This window comes from Chlamydotis macqueenii, chromosome 2 (assembly GCF_036417535.1).
Source record: "Chlamydotis macqueenii isolate bChlMac1 chromosome 2, bChlMac1.mat, whole genome shotgun sequence".
Lineage (NCBI taxonomy): Eukaryota > Metazoa > Chordata > Aves > Otidiformes > Otididae > Chlamydotis > Chlamydotis macqueenii.
In genome coordinates this window covers 9,304,583-9,317,182 of record NC_141557.1, presented here as the reverse complement: position 1 = coordinate 9,317,182, position 12,600 = coordinate 9,304,583, and the positions used below count along the sequence as shown (strand labels likewise).

Below are 12,600 nucleotides of genomic sequence, written 5' to 3'. Positions count from 1 at the left end.
CAATACAAAACAGTTGTCAAATTGCACATTGAAGTGTGACAGTCTTCTTCAGAGCACACCATTGAGTATCCTTCAAAATGAAGCAGATTTCAGAACGTAGCTGATCCCTGTCCTTGATAAACCGTCTAATGATGAAAGTGTATGCACAAGACGGGCAACCTGAGATCAGCATCTTCCTCAGCTGCAGAGGCTACAGACCCACATCTGCCCTAGAAGAAAGTGTAAAAATCGGGAGCAGTAGAAGATAGGGAAGCAGAGATGGGGAAGTCACACTTGGTTCAGGGTGACCCTTTGCCCATCTGCCTGATGCTTTGTCACTGTGTGATGTTCCTACAAGATGCAGAAGGGGACAAATGCAAGAGAGACAAACTCTGTAGCTGGACTTCTCAGCTCGAGAGATTTTCAGCTGGGCTTCTGGCAGGTCCTGAACCAGGAAGCCACAGACATGTTTTCTGGATCTCAGCTCTAGGTGACAAAAGTTTCCCTAAATCTTGTTTTAACAGCATAAATCTGAGTGTGGGTTGGGCCCTTATTCAGTGCATACTCTTAGAAGTGACAAAAGGGCACTCGGTGGCATTGCTGTGACGGACCCTTAGGTTCTGCAAAACATATTCTGCTCTAGGTGCAGAGGCATTTTTAAGAATTTGTTTTTCTCTGACTTTTCTTGGATTAATGTTAATAAAAGCTGCCCCAACCTCTTATTTTTCTATATGAACACAAAAATTGCAGCTGCCTGCCAAGTCTGCTGAGAGATGGATGTAATAATTTTCAATTGGACTGTTAGCCCAAAGGGAACCCGATAGCAAGAGATTGACAGATGCAGCATGGATTATCTTGTGCTCTGAACTCAGCCCAATTTGTGGTCTGTTGCAGGTGCTAAAGAGATTGATATTGCTGCTACCCTGGAGCACTTGAGGGACCAGAGACCAGGCATGGTCCAGACAAAGGTACTGTCAATAAATCCACTGGGATTTTAAATACATTAAAGGTCTTTCACAGTAGTTGTTTTCATGACAGAAGAAAGAGGGTATGACCTAATTTAACGCAGGTCGCTTGCTGATTACTCTGTTTGGCTCCCTACCAACTGAGGTTTATTTATGCTGAAGATTTATCTAGGCTACTTTCTTTGGTGTTTACTGCTCTTTCTTGTAACATCTCCAACATCTATCTTGATTACCATATATGAAGGGCAGTGAAGACAACAGTCTGTAGCCTACTAAAGAAAATGTGCATTTGAAAGAATGTTCTTGCTTTCATCCTGAAATATGGATTATTTTCTTTGAGTAACTGTGCTTAACTGTGTGTGTAATATTTTTTAAAAGCTTCAACTCATTGCAGAGAATGTAACTGCTGCATTTGATTTTTTTCTGAAAAGTTTTTGATTTAAAGGAAATACAGTTTTGTAGGAAATCGAGTCATTTTTAGTGTCTTTGAATGGAAGAGGTTGCATTGTGCCTAATGCCATGTCCTTTATGGATGTAGCCTGGTGATAATATTTCTACCCTTTGGTGAGGGAAACATCTTACTCTGCAATTCCTGTCAGTTATAATAGTTTTGACATTTTTACACAATGTAAAATTTTTAAAGATAGCTGATGATGTGATTGTAGTGCCTTAAATTAGAAATGAAACTTTCTATTATGAACAATTTCAGTGATGTATGGGACGATATTTTGGGGTATTTGCTGCAAGAGCTGCAAATATGACAATAAAGAAGCTTGTTCATGGCATGGAGACCAAATAGATCTGTATATGACTTTGTAAAATATCGAATGAGAGTTATAGCCCCAAGCTGAGTAACAAGCGGAACGTGACAGCACTCTGTCTTGGCCAAGCAGGAACTGAAAAGAAAGTCTGCAGCATTTAGGGAGTTTAAATTGCTGAGGGACAAAGATTAAATAAATGTATTTTGCTGGAATCATTGGTTCATAACTTTTGTTGAATCTCTTCCTAATCACTTTGTCTTCCCACTAATACTAGGAGAAGTGGTGCTGGGGAACAGTTGGGGAGATGTTAATTATTATTTACCAATTAAGTAAGTGCATGAAAAATAAAGATGAGCCAGTCAAAGCTAACTAATCTTTATCTGCAAGTAAGGGATGAAATTGCACAAATCTTTCTTCTGCTTTGATTATTCAGACTGGGAAAAAAAAAAAAAAGCTTATAGCAGACAGTATCCAATGTCACATATATTTACTCTGGGGGAAGATACAAGTCCTGAGCTACATTAAACACATCCAAAGTATGTGGCAGCTCTGCAGAAATATAGAATTCAGGTTCCAGTTTCCCTCTCAGAGAATCCTTGTTGCCTTAAACAAAAGAAACAACATAGCTCCAGAATCAAAGAATGAGATTATGCGAGCAATTTAGCTCAGAAATAGTTACCCGAGTCTCATGAAAATCTCACTCAAGACATATTTTTCCTCTCCAAACATTTCTCTGGAAGAGCTCCAGAAAAGAAATGTATCCTGTGTTTTCATCCGGGATGAAAAATTTTCTCAGGATATTGCTTATCTCTCCTCTTGCTCCTTCTTCCATCATTGTCATTTTCTCAAAACCACCCAAATCACTTATTCAAGCTAATGTCTTGCAAATTATAAATATCTGGTTACATGCTAGCAATGCACGATCCCCAGAGAATTTTTCTGATGGATTTAAACAAACCCCTGTGCTTTCCCAACTGAATACAAATGAGGAATATTAGACTCCTGGAGTAATTTAAAACAATGGATTAAAAGTCAGGTTAGAAATGCCAATTACAGAATATCCCTAGGCAAAATAAACACCAACTTATTTCAGCAATGTTATTGTGTTTCCAGCAGGCAGCGCTCCACATTTTCAATAAGCGTGTGAAAGATTTGTTTGCAACATTTTTGTCTTCTGGAAGGGATCTTTAATTCAAAAGCACTGTATATAATAAATGGTAATGAAATTATCGTAACGACATTCTGCATTTCTGAGAAGCATAATAGAGGGTTTGCGGTTTTGTTATTTTTTTTGCAGGGGAATCATAAAATAGAATTGATATGCCACATGTGATAGGAAAAAGTAATGAAGGAGGAATCGTATTCTCTGTGATGGGAAAAATATATATTTCCTTTTTTTCTCTCTTCTGTATCTTTCCTCTCACAATCTGTAATACTTAGCTAACATTCTTTATTGTGTCATATATGCTACATATACTCAGTTTGTTTTCCTGCGAATTTTTATTTGTAGACTTAATGAAATATCCCTTTTTTTTTTTCTAAATATATTCATGACACCTCTGCATTATAGGTGGACTGACACCACAAGATGCCTGTCCGACTGTTTTCTAGGCAAAGTTATATGTTTAAGTTCATCTCCAGTCAATCTTGAATACACAAATAGCATATGCGAATGACAATGTAACTGTGCAAAGCAACAAACGGAGCTCCTTTAAAAATTACTGAAATAAATTTGATCTAACTGTGGTTGTTCTCATGGAAAGGTGTGGGAGGTGTGTAAAGGCTTTTCTTTGGGGGGGTGCTGATACACATCAATGGAAGCTGCACTATCTGCATTTCACCTGTGCGTATTATGCAGAAGGAAGGAGGGGGAAGAGCTCAGCCATGCCAAACCAGAAAGACCACATCCTCGCACATCTCATGTGTCTGCTCTGCTGTGTGCTTCACCGCGGTGTTTCACAGTCAGTTTTGAGCTCTGGCTGTAAAGATTATGCTTTGTTTTCCTCAGTAATTTAGGGTCACACCTAATGTTGGTTGGTGATCTCCACTGACCTTGTGTGCAAAATCCATATCTGAACTTTGGAGTTCATATTGATCGGTCCGTAGTCCTCGGGCGAGACAGACACTTTTCCTCAGGCGGTGCAGTGATGCCCTCTGCTCACTTAAGGGGTGCCCCTCCATGAAGGGTAATGGCACTTGCAGGTCAGATGGTCTCTAGCCTGACAGCTCTTCAAAATGAGGTGAACACATCTCAGACCAACAAGGTTAAAGAGAAGATTTACTCAGTGAATAACTGAGAGTTATTTTCAGGTATGGGACTAATATTAAAGTAGTCCTTGATCTTACGAGGTTTTCCGAACTGTAAAATACTCAGCTGAAGAGCACATTACCTCATTACCATGGGCAGCTTCCCTTCTTCCAAACTGACACCCACATGTTGGAAGAGTCATCTGCACATCTCTCAGACTTGGCTGCATTGCTGTGTCAACCCCATCGTGCTCAGATCAGCCTCTTCTGTTGTTGTGCTCCCTGTGCTCGGAGGACTGGCAGCGACGGGGACCAGCTGTCCCGCTAACATCTCAGCACCGGCATCCTGGGAGCACCCACGTTGCCCCTCTCCTGCCAGCCCCGGCACAAGGGCCTCCCACCCTGCCCAGGCTGCTCTGCAGGTCTGCATCGATGAGGTCCAACAACTGCTAGCTCTTCCTGCCAAGGCTTTTTCCTGGAGGCGAGCACTTCTTGTGCATCAGCCCAAATTTCCTGAAGCTTTTTGAGCCGGCACAGGCACCAGGTTTGGTCCTGGCACGGCATGTCCAGATGAATGCCCTCTCTGTCTCCGCTGCCCTCCAGCTCCTCTCACACATCCAGTGTGCTCCGGTTAAAATATAACTGCTGCTCCTGGATGGCCACCAGAGTTTCTAGTCTTTTCTTTAATTGCAGAGACTGTGGGGAATGCAGGTAGGCATATACACCATTTCCTGTGCCTAATGAGGGTGACTCCTGTTCTTTAGGGTGAATTGATGTCTGATTAAAAACTATTGGCTGCAGTCCAGTGAGTGCACAGGCAAGCCACTTCGACAGCACCAAGCAGACAGCAGAATTCTTGAATGTCAATGTCTCTGAGAAATTATTCTGAATTTTCTTCTTTTTCTGCTCAGGAACTGTGCCCATCATTGCTTCTCTCTGAGGCATCTCCACATGGGAGATGACTCTACAGTAGGGTAAGACAAGGCAAAGACTGGTACTGAATTTCAGGAATTAAAACTTAGCTGTCTTTCTGAACTACGAGTTGCACATCTTTAGTTTGTTCTTTCATCCTTCCTGCACATTTCCACAATAAAGTGAAACACTGTGGACAAATGGATACTATTAGTCCAGTAATCACCTTTCCGGGCTGCCTGTGTTCTGCAGCCATCCACCACAGCTGCATACGTACCTGCCTGCGGCCATCACGCACAGCTGCTGGCAGCGCAAATGTGGGGCTGGAGGTACCTACAAGACCAGCAGTTTCCTAATTGGAGACACTGATAGTATCCCAGCAGTGATCTCAGGATACTTTGCAGAGTCCATCTCAGACCTCCATTCTCAAAATTGCGTCTTCAACAACTCTTGACTCTGGCTGACTTCAATCACTGGAGTACTTCTAGGAAGTCCAGAAACTTCTGCACAGTCCTTGTCTGGTGTCCTTGATTTGGCTGTATTCTGAGTAAACTGCCCACATTTCTTTTCTCATCTGAAAAGCTGCAAACATAAAATCATCCTGTCAGATATTTCAGTAAGCTAAATTTCTGAGAACAATTACTTGGTTGGAAAATATAGCACCTGGTAACCTTGAGGAAGTAAAGCTCCTTTGTCCTTCTGTAGGACTACACAGTTCAGGAGTGTGTTGGGGTTACACTTACATGAGCTGTCTATTCATGGCTGTGTCCTTCACACCTCTGCCAACCCAGCACTGAAGCCTGTTAGTAATTTTGGTTTTATGCTTACAGTAAATTAATAGCAGAGAAAAGTCTTCCCAAGTATTTCTTAAATAGGAGTGATCTAAACATCATTAGGTAATTTGTGGGTGCAGAAAGGCTGTTAGAAAGGAAGACTGAAAAAGAACAATAACGGGTAAACCAAAAAGCAAGTATTGTTTTATATAAGAGATAGAAGTTGAGGAGATATTTATTCGAGCTGATCTCAACTAGAAAGAGTCCTGAGAAAAGCCAAAGGCTCTGCTCTGCAGCATCTCACCTATTTCATATCTCAGTTATGTTAACGAGTTTACACCTCTGTGTCAGAAGAAAATGACTGGTGATCAACTGGTCCCAAACCCTTCTGACCATGCAATTGCAATACATCATTGTGTCCCAATAGCTTAGTTTCTGCTACCAACATTTTTCTCTATTAAAATGACTCCAGCTTCAAGATGCTGTCAAGCATGTTATATGGCATCAATAATCCCAGAACATGTTGTTCCTTTCCGTTGCAGTATACAATTCATCCTGCATATTCATATTTTTAACAATGTCTTGAGGATGCTTGGCTGTGGAATAGTGCAGCAGGCTTTGGGAAAGTGCTTTGTTTTATTATTCAGAGTATGCGTTTGTTCTCTCCGCAGGAGCAGTTTGAGTTTGCTTTGACAGCGGTTGCAGAGGAAGTGAATGCAATACTCAAGGCACTTCCCCAGTGAGCAGCTCAGTTTCCCGAAGGTTCCCGCAGGATCCGTCTCTCGTTTTCCTCATCCTCAGTCCCTATGAATGTTCTTGGAAACCGTGACCTGACCCTAACTGTGTATCTTCTGTTGTAACCACATAGTCTTAGGGTCCTTACAAACTCATTTAGCTGGTAAAAGTTCAACAGTTAAAATGTGTATTCTGTTTTTTTGGGGTTTTAAACAAATTTTTTAAAGTACATTGAAGCCTCGGATTAAGTGACAGAACAATCCATCTAATTCCTTTCACATCCTTCAAGCCCTGAATGTCACACTTTGAAAGCACACATTCATGTTCTTAATAGCAAATATACAGTATTGTGGGTAATTAGTGCAGTCAATATAGTCTCAGAAAACAGTGTTCTGTTATATTTTGTAACTTCTCAAAGGCTGAATAAGAGTGGGGGGCCTGAAGAGGATGGGGATTGTTCCCGTACAATGCCGAGCAAGAGCATGAAGCAGTGCTGAGGGTGTGAGTAAACACAGGTCCAGGCTCTGGCAAAGAAAGCTTGCACCTTCTCGTGCTGGGCTTTGGCAGACAAATGTCTTCTTAACTGTTGCTTACTTTTCAGCTTTGTGCCATGAATGGAAGAAAATCTGAACTAGAAGTCAATAGGCCTGCACAGTGGTTGCAACTGGGGAGAACAAGTTGGTCACATTAATGGGAACCCAGGGGATAATGAGCACAACAGCTCTGACCGTGTACCTACCACTGACAGCGCGGAAAAGGAGAGCGTAGATTCACCTCAGGTGATGGGGAAAGGCCCTGTCAGCAGCCAGGTGAATGTCCTGAGCTGTTATGAAAACAGATTGTTGATTTTATGGGATTACTGAGGAAGAAAATGAGACTCTCCTCTTTATATTTTTGCATTTCCCTCTGTAAAATTGTGCTGTGCCATCCTTTTTAGCCGGGAAAATATATTTCTGTAAAAGCCTGGCTGAAGGAGAAATCTCCAATCTGCATTTTATGATCCTCATTGAGTTTGTCTGATCCAGACGTTCGTTGCACCTTTCTGCAGAGGCTCTGCTCACTCCTTGTTCTGAATGATACCTATTTTAACTACCCATTAACTGATAAAGAAGCACACGGATTGAATTTCAGAGATTCTTGTGTTCTCAAAATCCTAATGCCTACTGTTGCAAAGTAATGCTGAAATATGTCTGCCAATGATTTGAATATGCAATCTTGCTTATGTGAATTCACAGGTTTAGTTGTGATACTCTTCTAAAGGAACTGAAGTTGCTGATAGAAAGTACTCTGATATGTTTGAATGAAGGGCATGAGAGTAAAATTATCAAAGGTACCTAAGTGATCTAGGCTCTTAATTTAATTTTCAAAAGTGAATACTTGGATGCTTTTTCATTTATTATCCTACATCTCCATAATTTAAGAATTTTGTTGTGTTTTTCCCCAAAATCTTAACAGTGTTGTGTGCTTGCAACCGTTAGGCTAATCATATGACTTCAGCACTGGAAAATATATCACTGGATTTAATTTTGGAAGGGGAAGCTTTTGTAAACTTCTAATCAGTGAAATGTTAAAGATACAATATCACAGTAACAGAGGTAACAGGCATCTATCGAAATCAACCATGTTGCAATTTTGTGTTGTAGATGTGGATATTGGTGATTTCTTCTTTTTAGCAATTAAAGAGTTATTAAAAAAAAAAAAAAGCTGAAGGCTTGTTACTTTTTGCCATACATTTTTTGTATGCTTTACTTGGTATGTGCTGTTGCTTAATTTGTGCATCCCATTACTATGGCAGTACAGAGCAGTTACTGCAGATGCCATCATCCTCTTAAGTACACATACTGTACATTAAGCCACATGTTTATTTTATGGCCTAAGCATTTTAGAGCTTTCCTAGCAATAACTAAAAAAACTAATGGAGTATGAATGAGAAAATTGCCTTTTTCATTTGATAATTTAGGTTTAACAGGATTCTTTTATTACTTTAGCTAACACAAAATTGCAGATCAGGGCAGATGAGATCAGTTTGAGCAGTATCAGCAAGTGTTTTAAGTAGATTTACTGTGAGCCATGTACTGCAACTTTCTGAAAATACAGGTAGTTATATCCAAACAAACTGTCCAAAGAATCAAAATTAGGGCATCCTAAGCCAAGCCCTCCAATTACCGGGCAGAATTATTTCCCAGTGCGAGATGCTGTGCCGTTACCTACTGCCAGTGGGCTGATGGGTTTTTAGCACAGATTTCTGCCCTGGGATTCATTAGCATTCGCCTTCTGACTGTCCCCGTGCATACCACAAACATGGCTGATGAGCCTTTCGTTTGTACTTCAGGAGTATTTTTTAATTGTTCTTTTGCAAATATTTGTGTTTCATAATAGCAATTTCCGGGCAATCCCTATTAATTCACAAGGAGCTGAGCGTAGGACTTCAATATTGGTCTTCATGCTTTGGAGTTTACTTAGCGTAGATTAGAGGGCATTAATCTTCCCCAAGGCTAGTGGGGCAGGGATATATCATTTTATTCATACTTGTAGACCAGTTTACACAGCAGAAAGATGCAGTTTTACTGAGAGAGTTAGAGTATCTCCCACTGAATGTCATTGACAATCTTGTTATTTCAGACGTGTTTTGTACAGTTGTTCCACAAAGAGGTACCAGGCTTATTCTGGCAACTGAAAACTATCACGCAGAGTATTTTGTCTGTGCAGGCAGCATACTGTTCACACCTCTCAGTAAATGCCCTGCTTCTGGGGTTTATAATCTGCTGCAGGGTCTGTTAGTGAAATGCAGGTTTCAGTTGCACCAGGGTGATCCGGAGGGGTTTGACAATCCATTTCCCAGGAAAATGCCAAAGCCATGGATGAAGCCACAGATATGGATTTCTCAAGCAGGGCAAGTGTTTCTTTACCCTGTTCACTGCAGGTAACTTAATCCTTGCAATTTGGCAAAGGATGTTGTTCAGATCACCCCTGGCCACTTGCGCTGGACGTGGCACCTGCCCCATGTTCCCTGGCAGGTTGAGTAGAGCTTCTTCCTGGAAGCCAGGATTACCAGAGAGCCCAGAGTCAAATGAGACCTATGGTCCTTCCCTGTTCAATATTCTACTTGATCTTTAGTAAACTCATTGCGATTGAAGCCTGGGCTGGTGCCTGACGTGTAGCCATAAACAGCAAATGTTTGATATTGACGATCCTCATGTTCTTGATAAAGACAAATTGAATCTACAAGTGCTGTTTGTGTGGTTGAATCTTTAAATGACATTTAAGGAGGAAGCTGCAGGAGTGTGATTTAACCCCAGTGCTCACAGTTTCCACCCTCAATGGTCAAAGCCTACAGCAGAGGGAGAAAACCCTGTTCTCCCACAGGCACGGCAGCAAGCACAGTTGCTGGTCCCAAGCAGGGTGGCAGTGATCGAACCAGACTCCACACTTACATAGTCCCAGTGGGTGCAGACATGAGGGATGGAGAGGTGGTTGTCACCATTGTTGATAGTTCATAGGAGTAATAGGACAGTTGCCCTTCCCATGACATGGGCTGGGCTTTGGAGGGACAGAGGGGTAGAACAGTACAGTTCCCCAAAGCTCAGATCCTTGAGGTTCAACCCTAGCCACAGGAACAACAGGGTGGGTTTTGCTGTTGGCTTCACATATTTCAAGTGTGAGCTCTGATCATTGCTCTTGACCATCGTCTGAGGGACCTGGTGCAGCCCAGGTAACGTCCAGCAGAAGTCCCTGGCAACTGTGAAGGCCAAGAATGAATTTCAGCAGAAAATCCCATATCCAAATCTCAATCCATAGTAAAACAAGCAAGATTATTTTTATAGGCACTACTAAATGTTTAAAACACTTTAGAATATTTTTAAAATCTGCACCAATGACTAACCCTTGTTCCTGTCTCTAGCATGCATGCAGAACCAATCTCCATCCGTCCCCAGAGGAACAACAGCTATAGTACCTATAAGGAGTTCATGCTTTATTAGTCAAGTGGAACGTTAATAAAACCCAGCCCACTTCATAATTTCCAGAATAGTCATTAATTTAAAAAACTGTTTATCGGAATAGAAAACAAGTATTTGATTAGCTTTGTTACAGAACAATAGCTCTCCTAATTTTTATTCTGCATATTTTATTCTTTGTTTAGAAAATTCTCTTAAGAAGCAGTTGAGATAATTCACTTTTTAAAACTGTACAGTTTCTATGGTTTTGCTTTTTAAATAGGAGTACACTTTGTAGATTTTATTATTATATTTTTCTGTTGAGATTACATTGGGCATTACAAAAGCATTCCCCACCACAGTGAAAATAAAGCTATCCTGTTGGCTTATTGTAAAAAAAAAAAAAATAATTAAAACGAAATTGCAGAGCTGTGGCATACTCAATCCAATTAGAGCATGACTCTTTACTACTCTTCATTTACCACATTAAAAATAAAATAAAGTTACACCAGCAAGATTTCATTTGAAGCTGTTCTTGCATGCTGTTTGTACTGTATTTGATGGCATAATATTGTTTTGTTTACAACCCTTTCTTTCTTGTCATTCTATTATATTCTTTATATGTATATAGTTTAAAAAAAAAGATTATACAAAGTATTTTGTTCTACCTCTGTAAAAATCATATTTGTGAATAAAGTCACATTGTCTGTGGAGTATGGTATTGTGAATACAGCATTACCAGCTGTGCTCTGCTTTTATTTGGGGAGGGGAGCATGACCTCCATCCATTGCTGGAGAGATGGATGCTGAATAGCCGAGGTGTGCACGTGGGGCTGACAGAGAGGGGCACAAATGTCCTGTTGACGACTGGACCGCGTTTAATCTGCTCTGAGCAGCAGAGATTGCAGCCATCTGGCTTGGGTGTGTGGCCTGTAACATCGCAGCTTCCAACATTTTAAGCGAGGCAGACTCCTATGTTCAGACCAGAAAGTGATGCAGGCAAAAAAAAAAATGACCAAATTGCAACAACCCTCTGTGTACATCCAAGAAGTGAAAAAATTTGGCCTTTAATGTGTGTCATAGAGTGTACAAGTTAACAAATGGAATAAATGATAACCTCTTTCAGGAAAATTAAAAGGAAGAAAATGTTTTTGGGGAGGGAAGACTGGTGGATCAGAGCATCACGTAATGGGTGGTACGGGCTGCCCAAGGATTTGTAGTTTTAAAATTGTAGCAGAATTCACAGAAGGAGTTGAATGAGTAATGGAAAATACTCACTGTTATATTAAATAAGGTTAAGAGGAATAAAATTCTAAGGTTCCCACATAAGCACAGCATAAAATAACCAGTCTTTTCCCTGGGGAATAGGAAGTAATTTTCCCATAAGTGCTGTCCATTATATGAAGGTTTGTATCTTTGCATGAAATATCTATTGTTAGCTGTTATCAGATGCAATCTTTAGGACTAGACAGCCCTGGTATGGCAATTTTCATGATCCTGTATTGTGTCTTAAAATTTCACTTGTGTTTTGAAGAAGACTTTAAAATAGTTTGCCACTCACCTGGAAATAACTAGGAAAAACATAAGGTAGAAGCCATCCCGGTCCAGCTCACTCGCTTCTCATCAGAATAATCGCATTTTACATTTTCTAACCTTGTTTACGTAGTTGCGTGTTTTGATATCTGTGCCTTTCTCAGTGTAAGAAGGTGACTTTCATCTTGGAAGCAAAATATATGCACCATTATAGCTATTTTCCTGGTGGTGTAATTTAGGAGATCTTTCATCTCCAAGATAGCTTTCTGAAGCCTCTGGTAACATCAGATGGAGGACAAAAAGATAAACACATTTAACTATATAACTACTGGATCATTATATATCTTCTAGGCAAACAGGAAAGCCATCAGTTGTGCATACATTGATTCATGCAGCCAGCGCTTGGTTTTGCTTCGTGCTGCACAGATACAGGCAGCCTCGCCCTCCCCAGTGCTCTGACTGTAGCATGGTGTCTCAGCGGCTGCCAAGCGGCATTACTTTGTTTGTTGCTGTTATTCTTGGGTTTGTATTTATGGTTTGAGCTCATTAACAGTACGGCAGACTGGGTATTGGCTTCTGGTAGGGCTCAGGAAAGAGCTGGGTTTGAGTATCAGCCTGGAGCATCCCCAGCACACCTGAATGCTCTTTATTGCACAGCCCGTGCTGTGCTAACACACCTCCTCCGAGCCTGAGATGTTCACACTTTTGGGGAAGCAGGAGGACACAGCACTTAGCAAACTGGGGGGAGGAAGAAAGAGCTG

At 41.0% G+C, this 12,600-nt stretch overlaps 1 protein-coding gene across 1 annotated transcript in view; it reads left to right on the top strand.

The window, feature by feature from the left end:
* PTPRN2 (protein tyrosine phosphatase receptor type N2) overlaps positions 1-11,020 on the top strand; it is a 668,183-nt gene extending 657,163 nt beyond the window's left edge. The window contains exons 22-23 of the mRNA XM_086741882.1: positions 874-947; positions 6,309-11,020. Coding sequence (XP_086598008.1) covers positions 874-947; positions 6,309-6,380 — 146 coding nt within the window. The 3' untranslated portion in view covers positions 6,381-11,020. The remainder of the gene's footprint in view (positions 1-873; positions 948-6,308) is intronic.
* The last annotated feature ends 1,580 nt before the right edge of the window (positions 11,021-12,600 follow it).